At 40.8% G+C, this 17,128-nt stretch overlaps 1 protein-coding gene across 8 annotated transcripts in view; it reads left to right on the forward strand.

The window, feature by feature from the left end:
- LOC108162769 (mitogen-activated protein kinase-binding protein 1) overlaps positions 1–17,128 on the forward strand; it is an 84,008-nt gene that overhangs the window by 37,969 nt on the left and 28,911 nt on the right. For 3 of the 8 annotated variants that reach the window (XM_033394086.1, XM_033394088.1, XM_017297661.2), the window contains exon 2: positions 74–481. In XM_033394086.1, the coding sequence (XP_033249977.1) occupies positions 404–481 (78 nt within the window). In that variant the 5' untranslated portion in view covers positions 74–403. Of the gene's footprint in view, positions 1–73; positions 482–4,867; positions 5,214–17,128 lie in introns of those variants that run through there. The other 5 variants (XM_017297664.2, XM_033394085.1, XM_017297663.2 and 2 more) reach the window with 5 other exon arrangements.

Consider the following 17,128-nt stretch of genomic DNA (forward strand, 5'->3'; position numbering starts at 1 on the left):
TAAGGAATAGTTTTCTCTTTCAATGAATTTAAATGGGTTCCTTATAAACGTTTTTCTTCTCTGTTTATTACAGGTTTCTATCCGCTAAAAGCCAACCTGTAACAATTGCTTCCATCACAAAAATAAATATCAGAATTAAAAAGAATTGCCATACAAATTTAAGCAAATAACTGCCAACATTTTTGAAAAAGAAACAAATGCCGCCAGCCGTAGAGCATGCACCGATATTTGTGAATCTCCAATAACCGGAAGCTTTGATTCCCGCTTTAAATGCTCAAAGCTCCACTTAGCACAGCCCACAACCGACGTATAAGTGAACCGCGCTGGTTCAAGTCTCCACTGAGCCGTAAGAGAGAACGAGCGTGAGAGCGAACAACAACATCATCCACTCCACGGCAACACCATGGACGCTCCAGATGTGGGACGCATTATAAGAGCGCCAGCGCGACGCAAAAGAAACGATGAGCAGTTGACGGATAGGGTAAGTGGATCTTGAATTTTGGTTTTAATGATTTTCAAAGATGTGTCTAAAAGAAGAGTCATTGGATCTTTAAGATCCCTACAAAGTGGGCAGTATGTAAATACATTTACATACTGTGGAACCTGCTTTGACTATTCTCTTCTACATAAATTATACTATGGAGTAGAACTCATTCACACCTTGTGGAAGATGTGTATTTGCTCTTATGTTCCACATTGCAGCCTTGACAACAACCAAATTTAAGCCGAGTTTCATCGAACTCTAACGCTGTTTATTGTATAAGAGATTGCCCCCCCTTTTGTCACTTATTTCCTCACTCCCTACGATCGACATCATGCTGCGCTCGTGATCCAGTTTTCCTCTTGTTTTATTTGCGTCTCTTTCTGTGTCTCCCAACGGAAAAATGAAAGTTTTAGTGCATTCATTCCGGAACATCGCCCACAAATGTCATTTATTTTATATTTTTATCGATTTATTTGTACCGCTTTTGCCTGCATTTTGATTAATTTGTTTGAATGAAGACAAAAATATTTGATTTATAATGCAAAAGTGGTTATAAGGGGGCGTTTTGGGATGGGCTTGGACGTAAGATATTCCATTGAAAAGGTTGGGAAATGCTAACAAAACATTTGCAAAGAAAAGGCTTTAGTTAACGATAATTTTTCACTGGATTTCTCCTTTTGCTGGCTGTATTACCTTACACAATAGGTCAAAAGCGGCTAAAGTGTTTAAAAATAGCATCCACATAAAATGATTCACTTGTGATCCCAAATCTGTTCGGTTGTGGGAACACCAAATATGTCTCATGCCTCTTAACACCCAAAAATATCAATTAAATGTAACAAAAATCAACAACAGTCCCAAATATATTTCACTTTTACACGCAATCCCTCGCTCATCATCTTTTTTCGACCCACATTCCACCCCGCTTAGCCAGTTTCCACACCGCACCCACCCACCCCACTCAGTGTAAGTGGATGGGTGAAGGTCATTAGCCATTCTCACACCTCAGCACTTGGGATCCACAGGGTAACGTAACCCACAATTAATCTCGAATTTCACGCAATTATTAAAAAACAAAACAATTGCATTCAGCGGCTGATGTCAAGTTCAATGCACGCAGCAGACAGACAAACACCCTAAAGCACCCACCCTCCCACGCTCTCCTATTAAATAATAAACCAAATCGAAAACAAATGCATTTATTATTGCGCAGAGAGAGAGAGAGAGAGAGAGAGAGATCAAGCGAAAGACTTTCACGCTCAATGAAAGCTCTCTCTGGTAGTTGTGATCCTCTTTGGCCAGCAGCAAAAACAACAGCCACTGAGTGCCCGCCCGCCCATCAGCTGTTGGAGTTGTGGAGAGCCAAGATCCGGCAATCAAGCTCTCTCTCTCTCTCTCTCTCTCTCTCTCTCTCTCTCTCTGTTGATCTCTCTCTCAGTCTCTCGGGCCAAAAGGTTTTTCTGTTATTGTTTGTCAGCTGCTGCTGTTTTGATGCCCTATAATCGTATATAGCAAGGGAATGCCTGTGCTATGGTCGTGTAAATGTGCATTGTATATGTATATAAGAAGAAGTTTATGCTTGCGAGATCTTATTGTTGAGAAACCAAGTCGCTTAAGTCCTATCCTTCCTCAAATTTGTTTCCATGAATTTCTGGAGTTGATGTTTTATAGAGAAGTTGTCTATCTACTAAAAGTCATTCCAAAGGCTGTTCCTTGTGATGCACTAGAGGGTATCCGCACACTCTACAATGCTACTGCTTTAGCCCGTTAGAGGCGTCGGCTCTCTCTCCCCACTGCTCTCTGACTCTGTCGCTGTCTGGCTCTCTCTCTCTCTCTCTCTCGTGAGCTTTACTCTGCTCTGCGCCGCTGGCTCTGGCTCAAATCGGTTTGGCGTCGGTCGTCCCCATGCGCCGTATGCCGTGCTTTCGTTACAGTTTGTTTCCATTTGGTGCTGCGCGGTCGCGTCGCGTCTCCGCCCCGCGTTTTGCATTTGTATTAGTGCGCATGCAATTTTGTTGTTGCATTTTATTGCTGCTGCTGCATTTTGCAATTTGAAAATTATGAAAAACTAATCAGAAAATCGAGCAAAAACACAACAGCCCAACCTGCAGCAAAAAGAAATAATATTAAGAGAAATAGTGGTAATATTCGATGTTTAACAAATTGAATTTGTGTTGAATTTTCCTGAGGAGAGGCGAGGAGGTGCACGACCCGCTTTGGTCGTTTAGTTGTTGTTGTGTCTTTCGACTTTTGTTGCTGTTTTTGTTTCTAATTTGCCCAAAAAAACTGCGCCAACGACCTTCGGAATGATGTATTGCCATCCCCCTTCATTCGACTCTTTTTTTCTGTTTTTATTTTTTATTTTTTGGTGCGTGTAATTCGGTCGACAGCGACGTTAACGTCAACGTCAGCGCAGCCTCAACGCAGTTGAACAACAACAAAAAATAATTAGTTTTAATGCCCCCCCGAAATGACGTTATATAATGTCTGTAGAAGAGTAAAAATCACACAGAAAAAGACGGTGGGGGGCTGGGCTGGTGACCATTTACCGTTTGTGATTCTTGCGCTTAATCAAATCAAGTGATTAGATCACTCTTCTGAAATAAACAGAGAAAGAGAGAGACAGAGAACGAAAGAGGGTACAGAGGGGAGTGGAATGCATTCGAAAGTGTTTGTAGAATGTGTGTTGGAAATTATTTAAACCCAACAAGAAGAAAACGTTTACTGAAAGAATTCTTCTTTTAGTTAGACTCTGAAATTTAGTTTTGAGCATTCGATAGATATTGGACATACAAATGGTTTTAATCATTGACCGTTGACTATGAAAATTCTAGAAATAAAACCAAAAAATTTAGGGGAAATGCAATAAATGTTTTCATCCTCCTAATGAAATTAATTCTTATAAATGTAATATAATAATAAATTGGAATGGTACATTTATGAAATTTATTCAATTTTAAGTCTCACTAAAAATAAACCTATTTAAAACCATCCTTTTACCCCTAAAGTCGTACTAGTTCGTAATTCGTAAGAACATCTCTACATATTTTTATAGTCTGTGGCGTCTACTTGTGCAAAACTTTATTTATCTAACTTTCGACTCGTTTTTTTCTGATAGTATTCCGCGACTGCTTATCAGAGGTCTGGTCTTCTGATATGCTCCGCTCCTGAACCACAAAAACAAACAGTTTCGAAGATAAAGAGCAAGAGCCCAAAACGAAATTGAATTTTTTTGCACTTTGAAACATCATGGAAATGTCAATTGAAAATTAATTCTGTGTGAAAATTAAAAAAGAATGAGAGAAAAGAGAAATACAAATAAAATACAAAAAATACTATAAAAGTTTGCAGTTGTAGACTTTGTTTTGCTCTTTCCACCTGATAAGATTCACCTCGCGGGAGCAGCAATAAAAAGTCATTGGCAAAACAACAAAAATTAATGTTAGTTAAGGCAAAAAAACAACAACAAGAGCAGAAAGAAACTGAAAGAATAACAATTGAAAGAGTATGAAAAGGTGATAAGAGAAAAGCCCACAGGGGAAACGGCAGTTTTGTGAGAGGCAAAGGTGATACAGAACAAGTCGAGGCAATTAAAGAGGACAAAAGTGGGAGAGAGGGGGGAAGAGGAGGGATGGGAAGGAAGAAAGAGGCAGATAGCAAGACAGAGAGCGAGAGAGAGAGAGTGGGAAAAGTGGAAATGCAAATGAAATGCAGTATAGAACAAATATCTATAACTAAAAGTCGAGGGAACACGGAAATATATCTATAGAAAAATAAATGAAAAGATAATAAATTTGGTTAATATTATAGAGTATACAAAATATGTAGAAAATTGTGTAGGGGCCAAAAAACCATAGAAAAAACCTTGTAAAATGAATTGAAAGAAGCAACAAGAAACATAACATAATATTGATACATAATTTTTGGGGAATCTTTGAAGCAGTAAAAAACAGAGAAATTGTATAGCAAATAGCAAACTGTTTTATTGCTGTTATTCAGAACGTAACCCTATTTGCGATGACTGTTCTGTCAACATCCGCCGCAGAAGTCGCCACCGCAGCGGCAGCAGCAGCAGCAGCTGTTGAATGCCACTTCCCCCTAGAACCCTACCTTTCCCTGCCCTCGCCATTGCCCGCAGCTTATTAAAATTTGTGTGTTGTTTTTAGCAAAATGTTTTGCCCCACAAAAGCGATTGACATTTACACTGAAAAAGAGAACAAGAGAGAGAGAGAAAATGAATAAAATATAGGAGCAGAAAAGAGCAGCAGCACAAAACGGAATGTGACGAATCGTTAACCAAAACAAAAACACACAAAAAACAATGTAATTGTGAAAATGTAAAATCACAAAAGAAAAAAGAAACACACACACAATAGCAACAAATACAAATACACAAAAAAACAAGTGAAAAGTGTGGAAAATTTGGTGAAAAAGTGAGAGAAAAAATTAAGTGAAAAAGTGAGGCGACACACAACACAGCGTGGTGTTTGCTGCCCCTGCCACCATCATGCGGCATTTAATCATGACCCCAACATCGCTGTCGATGTCAACGCCATCGCTCTCCACGCTGCACCACCAGCGCATGGCGCTGCAGTCCCCCTCCAGATCCACATCGACATCGGCATCGACATCCACAGCGGCATCCACGCCGCTAACGCCATCGCCATCATCAGTTTTTGGTGGCGGCTCCTCACCCAAGTTCCCAGCGAACTATGAGCGCAGCGAAAAAGTGAGTTCCAAAAACAACAAACAGAAAACCTGCCCCCATCATAATTTACTCCATATTGTTCCATGAATGGGCTACGATCCACGATGAGTGCATTGCATTTTCCTCTAATTATGTTAATTTCTTGGACCTTTTTTTGCATTCATTTAATTTCTGAATGGATGGAACTGTGTGCTCTCTTTTGTGGGGCAATATAAGAGGAGGTCTCTGGCCTCTGTTTTCTTGGGGCACTTTGCGCACATGGCATTTATATTTGATTTTTCCTTGGGCTTGGCTTTTCGCCTTTTTTTGGAATTTTAAACTAAAACCTTTACTCTTTAGAAATCCGAGCAGGAGAGCCTCTTCCCGTAGAGGAATTTCTACATTCTTCTTTTTATTGAGAGCCTTTCTATGAGGCTTTTTGCACATGAAGCTGTGTTTTTGCAAGTGCCTTTCTCTTCGACGATGCTTGGAATGTGGACTTTTCTTTGGGCAAGGCCTACTTCTAAGCTGTTCTTAAGCTTAAACATGGCCTTAGGGAATGGTTTTTTGTAGAATTCTTTGGGATACTTTTTAGAAGTGTCGTTTCAGCCTTTCTTTTGTAATAAACAGAAAAATTCCTTTTTTAAATGTTAAACATTAATAAAGAAAGCTCTTATTGGGCAGATATATTTAAGAGTGTCTGAAGAAGAACCTTCCCAGGCGATCCTCCATTTTGTTTATAAGATATTTCCCTGGGCTTTAGTTTTATTAAGGTTAGATCCACACCCAATCCTTAAAAACCTTTTCCATGTTCAACCTTATCTCTCTAGCTCTTTCCGTCTACCCCTTTTGACCTTTATTATGCCATCTATCCATCGCCTGATCTCCTAATTATAAGCCTGGTTCCTTCATTGGTTTTAGGCCGCATGCAAGACAACTTTTTGGTTTTTTTCTGGTTTGAGAGAAAAAGGCTGGAAAACTTTTGCAAATGTCAGCGTCGCAATTTGCGGCAAACAATTTTCTAATTTGTTTTCCCCGATTGCAGCCGTGGGGAGAAAAATCAACAGCAAAAGGCAACAACAGAAACTTTTCAACGTTTCAACGACTTGCGTAATGCGGCAATAATTAATCAAGTTACGGCTGTGCAGCAGCAGAGGGGCAGCAATAAAACAGGAAAAAAAACCTGTGCAAGCATTTTGATTTAACGAGGTATCTCTCGGATGCAGCCCCCTCCTCCCCCCTCTTTATGCCCCATGGCTGAAGCCAAAGTTCAAGGTCGTTGTCGATAATCAAACAGCATTTTCACACGCAATTTGCATTTTCCTTGTTTTTTTTTTGTTTTGTTTTTTTTTTAATTTCTGTGTAAAAGTTTTTTTTTACCTCCTTTCGTTTTCATTTTTTTCGGCCACTTTGTTGCCAAATGGAAATATGATTTTTCCTGGGCATTTTCTTTGCTGTGTTTTTCCATCTGATCTTGCAGAGAAAAATCATTTTCACAGCCGCTTTGAGCTTTTTGGAGCAGAAAACATTGCTTCTGCACTTGGGGGGCTTTTTCCTGCATTTTCCATATGCAGATGCCCCCACTTTTCTTTCTACACGAATGATGGACATAATTGCCCCTCTACTGCCACGCCCACACCACCACCACCGCGCAGCAACAGCAACAGCAAGAAACAACTTCATTTTCAGCCGTAATTGTTTTGGCCCATATGCTGCTTCTCCTTTTTGCAGCCGCAGCCGCAGTCTCAGCCTCCACGCAGCAGCCTGCACATTGCTCATACGCCGTGTTATCCATTCCGTTGGCTACTTGGCAAATTGAAAGCAAAACGCAATCCCCCCTCTGATGTCTGCCCCCTCTCCCTCTCTGTGGCAACTCTCGCGGAAAAGCTGTTTGGGGGGAAAATGCAGCAGCAGTCGTCTCGATTTTCCTCTTCTATTTCTATTACTCTTTTTTTTTGGTTAGAGGTTATTGAGATTTTCCATCAGAGATGTTTGGTATGGAGACAAAGAAAGGATTATCTGTGCTATAAATAATGTACGTTTATTTCTTTAAAAATTCTCTTGTAGAGTATCAAACACCTCGACTATCCTTTGTTTCCCATTTCTTGTTATGTTCTACTTTTGTGTCCGCTAGAAACAAAACCAATGTAAAGCTGTCTTGCAAGTCTGTCTCATGGCAATGTTTTCTTCTAATGACCAGCCTTCCCTGCACTCTCCTCCTCCTCTCTCTGGCCGTCTCTTGCTGCCTGTCTCGGTTTTGTTGGGAAAGTGTTCATCAAGTCTCCTCTGTCGTTTATCATATTATGCTATTAGTCTCCAGCGCGAGACTTTCTAACTGCAATGAGACAGGGAGAAGGTGAATGCGGCGGAGGAGGAGGAGGAGAAGCGGGTGGTGCCTGTAGAAGGAGTACACATCGCACAGACCCGGCCAGAAAGTAAAGTGTCGTCGTTTTGTAAGCATTTATCCCCAGGCACAAAGTGTTTGAAAGACTGACTTTCTTGGCTGGATCGGATCGCCTTCTCTTCTCTTCTAAATATGGCCTAAACGATTCTCTTTTTATGGCATTCGAACAAAGTGAAAACTCTTCTTGAACGAGTGTTAATCATTCTTCTTATTAGTTTTCTTTGGGAATTGATTTGTCAATCAATGATTGAGAGTCCGAAGATGTTGCAGAAAGAGAAATTAAATGAAAATAATTGGAATTATTGATATATGTTTTACAGGAAGACACGAAGCTCCCGTAGAGCGATAATTCAGATCAATTGCACATATATTTCCATAGAATATGCCACTCCTAGATCAAATCAATCTATAGTTCCCAGATCATTCATAATTCCTCTCTTCCTTCAATAATAACACTCCCATACACCCACGTCTGTCTCACTCCAAGCCTAGACAATCTCCGAGCTAAATATCCAATTAAAATCCCCACAAAACGTGTTCCTATAATATCATAATATACACTTATCTCCAAACAGACCTCCAAAACGTAGAAAAACTGTTTGAATTGGCGGCCTGACATCATGTAATAATTTTGGCTAATGATCGTTCAATGATCGTTCGGGGGTGGAACCTATCACGGAGCCACATGTTCCCTGTTCCTCTGATAACAGAAGAGGGGGGGCTTTCATTGCGAGATTAGAGGCTTAGACGCAGCGAAATGCAAACAAATCGAACAGAATTTCAATTAAATTAAAGGGAAGCCTGGGAATCAGAGGCGCCGCAAACTTAATTAACTTTCAATCAACTTGAAGCTTGTGGCGGCAGGTGATGTGGCACAGGTGGCAGGTGGCACCAAGCGGTCTGCCTCCATTTGGGTTTTCCATTTCCCGCTCGTACTCTTTTTTTTTTTTGGTGAAAGGAAGCGGATATGCATTTCCCCAGCCTTGACTTTTATCTCTTTCTCTTTCCATCCGCTTTCCACTTCATTTCCCACTTTCCTTTCGAAAGAATCTCGCCATTCAATGATTAATTAAAACCGATTTATACACTGATTAAATGCAATCTCTCACTCTTTGTCGCTTTTCACTTGAGGAAAATTCTGAGGAAAAGTGCAGCCCATTGGCTCTAAACAGAGATTTCCTTTGTCTGCAGATCGAGACCCAGCGGAGACCCAGCCCTCTTTTTCAATACCATTTCCAATCCATTTCAATCCAATTCCATTCCATTCCATTCCCCGGCAATGGTCATACATCATTTAGTGGCATGCACTCGCAGTCGCACTCCAGCTCGTACTCGTACTCGTATCTTGTGGCATATCATTTGAGTTTTCTTTTTGTATCTGCAGAAAAAAATAAGAGAAAAATTATATCAATATGCGGTATGTCATGAGTCAGGCAGGCCCCTGGTCCCTGGTCCCTTGTCCAAAGGAGGCCCAAAGCCCAGACAGCAGCAGCCCCAACCCAACTTTGGCCTCAAAATGTAACAAAATATGCTTACCACATACAGTGGGGACTCTCTATTGAGCGATAGATTTGATATCTTAATGGGAGTGCTGGGATTTTATGGCGAAATTAGATTTATCAAATTGTCATCGATGCTGGGAGTTTTGTTGGATTTAATGGGAGGGTGAGGAAAAAGTAAGTGATTCTTAAAGAAAATGTACGCGATTGAAGAGCAAAACTGGGAGGGGGTTCATAGAAATTATAGAAAAATGATGCCCTTTCTAGATTAAACATTTATTTTTATAGCCGATACTCAAAGAGTATGGGGATAAGTACATATATTAGTTTTGTGGTCGATGTGGAAGAACGACCTCATAAAGTATATTTATTCTTGATTAGCGTCAATAGCCGAGTCGATTTAGCCATGTCTGTAGTTCCGTCTTGTTTGACGCCTAGTTCTCAGAGGCTATTAAAACTAGAGCTACGAAATTTTGTATCCAACTCCTGTGATATCACACTTAATCAAGCTAGCTTCAAAATTTTGCCACGCCCAATTAGGCCTCCACAAAGAACTCAAATCTGTGGCAGAATCATAGAGAATGACCGTATCTACAAGATTTGGTTTAGAGCGGTTCATTTTAATAGCCAGACGGAACAAAAATTCACGCTCTTCCTCTTACAGTATTCTTTTTTATTATAATTTTTTAATTGTTTTTATTTTCTTTATTATATATTTTTTCTATTACAAAATTTCTCCTAAAACATATTTTTTTTTAACCACTTGTTTATGGAATCTCCACTGTACTTCCAATTTATATAAATGTTGAACATTGTTGTTGTTTATTGCTTTGCTTCACCTATTTTTTTGTTGTTTTGTTGCTTTTTTGTAGCCAGCATTTGGTTGGTGTTGAATGTTTGGCGTTAAAATGCATTTTCCTCAGTGGCTGAGGCTGCGGCTGGGACTGGGGTTGGGGTTGGGGCTAAAAAACGTGCGGCTCGTTTAATTGAAAGGCTTTTGGGCATGCGACAAAACACGACGAATATTGAAAGTCAAAGCTGCCGCTCCTCTCGGGCTGTCAGGCCCCCACTTCTCTCCGCAAAGCCCCACCAGATCTCGGGCCTGAAGATTAGAGACAATGCAACCGAGACGTCGTCGTCTATTGAAACAATATCCGACTTTTAATTTATGCCAGAGCTTTGGGCTTTGGCTGGCTTTGGCCACTAAGCCACTGAAAGCCGCACAATGAATGGAGCCTTAAAGCCAATAGAAACAAAAAAGAAACCACTCACTCAGCGCTGCAACACCCAACCACCCAGCCACCCACCCACCACACACGACCTCTACGCCACTTGAGAGCCTTCTTTGGGATCTACTCTAATATTGATGGGTGTTTTGCTTGATTGTGTGGCCTTTATGAAAAGGACAAGAGGATTAAACATTCATGATTATAATTAAGGTTTAGTTGGAGTGATCAAGTGCATAATTTATAGGGATTTTTGGAGAGTGTAGGGTCCTTCAAAGAACACCTATGCATGGACTTACGGGGAGACTTTGTAGAAAAGCTTAGAGATTTATATGCAATCCATAACCTAAGATTCAATTATTTTATAGTATCTTTTAGGAACTGGAATTATCCTTAAGAAGATGCAGTTTTAGCACCGAAATGGATCACATTCTTATAAGGGATTTGCCTGAAGTACGCTTGAAACTATGAATCATCCATAGGATAAATAGAAGAACCCTACCTTCTTTGCCTTCTGGGGTTTCCCTTTTCTAGTTCTTCAAGTCTCTCTGCCATAAACATGATGTTCATTAAGAAAGCACCACCTTTGGTGACCTCGCCAAAAGAGAGTTTTTCCCAGTTCCCCATTTGCAGCGTATCCAATCGTCGTAGTGGTTTGAACTTGTTTTCCCCCCTTTGCCATTTGGCTTTTTTGGCCTGGATCTCCTTTAGTTTTCTCTGCTCTGCTCTCCTCTGCTCTGCTCTGGTCTGGTCTGGTTGCATGCCGCTTGGGGCGCTAATATATGCTAATCCCCAATGCGCTTTTTGAGCCAGCGACACACCCACGCAAAGAGCACCCAAGAGGAGGCGCAGGAGGGGGTGGTGGAGGGGGTAAAAGTGGCTTAAGACCAGACCCGTCTAGAGTAGCCTTTTGCTGCCGTTTTGGGAAAGTCGTTCCCGTCTTGGCCGTCTTTCCTTTTACTTTCAACTTTTCACCGCCAATGCGTTTTTTTTTTGTGTTTGTGTTTCTGTTGCTTCTCTCTTTGAAGGTTTTTCCTTGATTAAATTTACATTGTAGCTTTTCTTATTGGAAAATCTCGAAACTGATATACCATCCAGCTATTGCATCTACTCGAATGGTATAGCACTGTATCTATTGCATCTGTGTTCCATTCCTCGTCTGATCTCATTTCTAGTATTTGCTAATTTCTTGTGCGGCCATGTGGAAAACTCTTGGCCGCTTGGCCGAACGCCTCACAAATTGTTTTCCCTTTTTTTCTTGTTTTCTTCTCGCTTTTCCTTATACCTTAGAAAATTTTGTTGGTGGGAGCGCAGTCACCCATAGACTGGGGCTGCCGCTGCCGCTGCTGCTGTTTTTTGTCTGTATTTTCTGGATGTTTGGGAGGGGAAAAAGTGTTTGGGCCATTTGCATGATTAATGCTTTTCGGCCACTCTTTTGGGTTGGGTCCAGTGCCAGTGCCAGTGCCCGATGCCCGATGCCCAGTGCCCGAGCCAGAGTTCGTTTCAGAGCTCTCCTCTGTTTGAACCTCATTTGGTCGGGGCCTTGGGGCGTGTGCCATCTTTTACTTATTAACTCGACTATTAAGCCCAATTACAGTTGCATTTACTTGTGGCAGCCCTGCTGTGAGTGTGGGTGGAGTCTTTTCAAGGCTGTAGTTTCCGGTTTTCCAGAGTGAATAGAAAATAATTGTTGGCTTGGTGGATAAATAGATATGTGGTGCTGAAAGTGAGATCTGAGATGTTGTTTATGGGATTAATGCGGGTTATCCTATGAATTATGTATGAACGGATAAGGCGGCTATGAGGATGGGTAAAAAGGCTTGCAACAGATACAAGATACAAGATACAAGAGATATGGATGGATGAGTGGATAAATGGTTGCATTAATGATACTTGGGCTAAAGATGAGAAGTACAAAAATAATAATTACATGTTTACTAATGGGTATGGGAATATAGGCACTATATAGTGATTCCTGAGTACTTGCTAGAAGAAAAACAAAATACATATATTGTGCATGATGACCATTGCTGCTCTACTCAAGGACTGGCACTTTATTCCCTAAAAGTAGAGATCCCTTCCAGAAATCGCTCAAACAGTTTCCCCCCCGACTCCACATCTAAAGATACATACATCTTAAATAACTTAGCATCACATTCTCGAACTCCTGAGTACAAAATACATTTAACATTCCCAGTCAATTGTCACCCACTTGCTGTAATGTCACCAGCCCCATATATCTTTTATCGCCTGTCAAAGAACTCACGATATAGCCATGAAATTTCATGCTTAGAAAACCACAAGAGAGCGAACATCATCATCATTCCATGCCATGCCATGCCATGGCATGCCATTCCCTAACTCGAAGACAGGAACGTGACAACTTTCAGGCCCTCTGACAAATCGCCCCAAAGGCTAATTACAAGAACATTATGTAGAGCACATACATATGCACACTCGTGAGGGAAAGAGAATAGAGAGAGCGAGAGAGAGAGGGAGAGCTGAAGTTTATTACAAAACAGAGACAGTGGGAAAGATCCGTTTAGTTGTGGAACATAAAATAGTTGTTGAAACGGTAAATGCTTACCACCGAGTGGCACTATTTTCTGGTGCAACATACTATTCTGGCCCACATGGGTGTGACCCCCTGGCCACCACTTGCCCCCTGCCCCACACACACACACACACACACACACCTTTCATTAAATGGAAACTGTTGCAGCAAGTCGTGTTTCCAGTCGTGGCATGGCGCTGTTTCCCATGTGTGAACAAAAAACATCAAGTTGACCATAAAACAATGCAAAACAGTTAGAGCCACAAATGAGCCACAGAGACAGAGAGAGAGAGAGAGAGGGAGAGAGAGAAGGAGAGAGGGCAGAGGCAAATAGCGAATTGTAACCCATGAAATTATAACAAGTTTTTTCCGAAAAAGTGTCAATGAACTGAGCCAAAAAACAACACTCACACACTCAATTGTTGTTGCACGAATATAATATATATATATATATATAGAGCCACAGAGCAAGTGTCAGGTTGGATCTGGATTTTTCTTGGGGGCAACAAGGCGTAAAAGATTGGCAGACTGACCTGCGAACCGAGGGGAGTATTCGTAGGCGAGATGGTGGCTCATCTCTCAAGCATGGAAAAACAAAGGAAAAACAATGCTTGCCATAATAGAAGGGAAATTATTGAACCTGATCTGAAATAAATAATCGATGAATCTTTTTAATAGATAGAGGGGGAGATACTTACTTGAAGATACTTACGGCAGAGAGTATAAAAGATGAAGCCTAAAGGAGATACTAGTAAAAGCTAGAAAAGGCATAGACGACATCCCCATGGGCGCATCCAAGGGCAAAGATTATGTTCTGTTCGATCTATGGGAGCTGTTATACTCCCTTCTGTATTTCAAACCAACTTCTTGGACGAGAATCTTTAGGATAGTGAGGGAATACTGTAATGTAGTACAGAGGTGCCAATTACAGAGAAAAAAGGAGTGATAAATCTAGCAAAATAATATAAAATAGGACAAATATGTTGTTGTTGAATGGTTTGACCTTTACATGAGAATAAGATTAAACTCGAAAAATCCCAATATAATATAATATAGTTTTATATATTGCCAACAATCAACAAAGTAATATAAAAGTACTTCATGTCAAAGAACGTGCTTAATAGTTGAACAGTTGGAGGAATCCGGCTTTAGTTCAGAGAATCGTTCGAAAATACCGAAGGTTGTGCGTAACATTCTCCGATGACCATACCATGCAGATCGTCCAGGTAGTAAATCTATAAGTACATTTTGTAAGGAACTTCTCGCCTTCGAATGAGAATCCAATAGCGCAGTGCCACTGCACCCTCATAAGTCATCTCTTTCAATAGTAGTTTCCCCACTCTAACAATAGCTCCCACCCCCAATCTTATCTGTACCCTAGATAGAACATGGCTGGAGTTCTCCCGCGGAGGTCATGTACATATTTGCAATCTGGAGTTACCTCACGCCTCATGGCTGCATGCAGCGTTCCATTGTATCCATCAATCAATTGCCTTTTTGCACCCTTCTAAGGCGTTCCGCCCTCCGCCCCCGCAAAGCGATATGTGATTTGTGATTTGCATAATTTCCAGCACCGGAAAAACGTGACCAGTTATTGCAGAATTATTCCTTAGATATGCACGAGGTGTGCATAGCGTGATTTCTTTTGCCTTACAAAATTTAAATAACTCGACTCTGATTCCGAATCGGTTTCTGTTTCGGTTACGGACTGGTCTGGGAACTGGACTTGGCCTAGAGCATGGTAAAAAAGCTCTCGTTCTTGATTTTTATTCAGTTTATTGATAAGCTTTCACGAGCAAAAGTTTCTGCCTGCTGCGAATGACCTAAGCATTTATTTTTATAATGTTTGTGCAATATTTATAAACCAATGAAGTGGTCAACAGGTGGTATACGTAATGCCCGGTTGGATTTAAGCGATTGAAAGTAAAGCCATTGAAAAATGTGATGTGATAGCTGGCTCTAGAAATGTATTCTCGAGGATAGTATTTCCCAAAATCGCATCATTCTGGGAGCACTCATTGCCGGTCTGCAATGAAGGATTTCATATCCTTGTCCATACACCGATTATCAGCTCAAAATTCTGTGATTATTTACCTTCTTAGGTGTCTGCTTTCTTTCTTAGCACACGCCCATAAAGTGGGTCTCCCGACATCAGTCCCAAGACCACGACTGGGAACCACATCTCTTTCTCCACTCCAGACCATCCACTTGTCTGTTTGACAGTTTTACGAGCACTGCCTAAGACGAGCACTAACCCCCCCAAGGCAGGGAAGGGGAAACACTCGAATGCTAAACTTTGTTATAGCCGCCAAATTGATGGCTTAAACATGTTGCAACAGTTTATCTGGCTTAAGCAACAAAATGTTTACTCTCTGCAGTTACTGCCTTTTTGCTCTCTGCATTTTTTCCCTGCATTTCTCTGAATCTTTCTCTGCAGTTCCCTTCATTGCTTTCCACATTTCCCTACATCTTTCTCTGTATTTCGCAACCAAACCACTCTTTAACGTTTATGCAATCCGTTTGACAGGAGATCAGAAAAGGCTAGGTGCGCGGCGGGGCGGGAGGGGGCTTTTTGGCACGTCTTGGCATTTTTCTGTGGCCGATCGTGGAACGCCGTTAACCGCACCATGAAAACGTAGTTAACACTTTTCACCTACTATCTCTCTTCAGTATCTATTCCCGCTCTGTCTGTCCGTCCGCCTCTCTTTCCGTCTCTTTTCTCTGCTTGTCTGCTGCCTGGCGGCGTGTCACTCATTCACACCATGCCATGCCATGCCATGCCCATTCGCATTGAGAAATTTTAAAATGCACTAAGCACATTCATTTATTTTGTTTCTTTTTTCCGTCTTCTGTTTTGTGTTCTCTCTCTCTCCCTCTCTCTCTCTTTGTGTTTTCGTTGCGTTTCGTGCATTTTAAATGAAGTCAAAGCCGGCCGGCAAAAATATTCAATTGTTTTTCCGAGCAGCCGGGCAGACAAATAAATTTATCAAAAGTTTAGAATCGCAAAAGTTGTAGGCAGAATGACGACCAAGCGACTGACTGACTGTCTGTCTGTCTGTCTGCCTGTCTGGGGGTGTATCTGTGTATCTATATGACTGTCTGTTTACGTATTTGTATCTATTGCTCTCTGGTTGAGTATCTGTTTAATATATGGCTCTGTATCTCCCTGAGTGTAGATCTGTTGCTCCACCTCTAGCTTCTCTTTTGTGTTTGTTTTTTTTGTTGTTTTTGGTTTTTGTTGTTCCACATTTCGACACGCGCAATTACATTTGTTTCAGCCCACACTAACATTTGTCGTTAGTGTTGCTGTTTATTTTTTCTACATAATTTTGTTTAGTTTTGTTGTTGTACTGTACTTAAACTTGATTTGTGCTGTGCTATGCTGTGGTCAATGCGCATTTTGTTTCGGCATAAAAACTTTTGAAGTTCCATTTCAAGTTCTGACATTTGGTACGGGGCTGGCAAGTGCCAAAAAAGTTGTCAAATTTACTTAAAAAACTTGCATATGAATGTGTTTAAATATTTGGCAGAGATATGTATTTATGGTAAATTTGTGGCCTTCAGATTTAGGAATTTAAATGTTTTCTAGGAGAAACTAGAAGAACTCTAATGATATTAATTTAATTTTGGGTTTTTCTTCATATAAACTTTGGAAAACATCAGTTTAACCGATCCACTACCTTTGAAATGATAAATTTCAACTAATATTCAACGAAATTCTCCAAGAAAGGATTAAGAAAAAGTTTTTGTGACCATTGTAGTTTGCAGTACAAAAAATAATACAAAAAAAAAAGCTTACAAGAAATTTGCATAAAATATTAATGCAAAATTATTGTCATAAATTTGTATAAAATAATTATTTTAAATTCTTCTAGTTATGTCACTAAAGCACCCCATAAATAGTGATTTATTTTCCCCTACAGTTTCAACACCTTCTCTTTCGTTTATCGTATGCGTTTCCCCTCTCTCTAGTGTTTCCTCCGAGCTCTGTCTTCGTTTTGTTTTGCTTTTCGTAGCCAACCCACATGATTGGCAAATTGATTGATGTATGGGGCACGGCACTCCTAAATGCCTTTACGTTCTGCTTTACTTCAGCATGCTCTGAGATATTGTACATATCTCTTGTGTGTCTGTGTGTGGAGCTACCGAAACAGAGCCCAGAGACAGACAGACGCTCAACGATTTTCGATATTTATGTGTGCGTTTTTGACAGATTGACTTTCTCAGTGTGCCGCCCCAAAGGTTAAGTGGCGATAAGATCCGATTCGGGTTCA

Source organism: Drosophila miranda, chromosome 4, assembly GCF_003369915.1.
Source record: "Drosophila miranda strain MSH22 chromosome 4, D.miranda_PacBio2.1, whole genome shotgun sequence".
NCBI lineage: Eukaryota > Metazoa > Arthropoda > Insecta > Diptera > Drosophilidae > Drosophila > Drosophila miranda.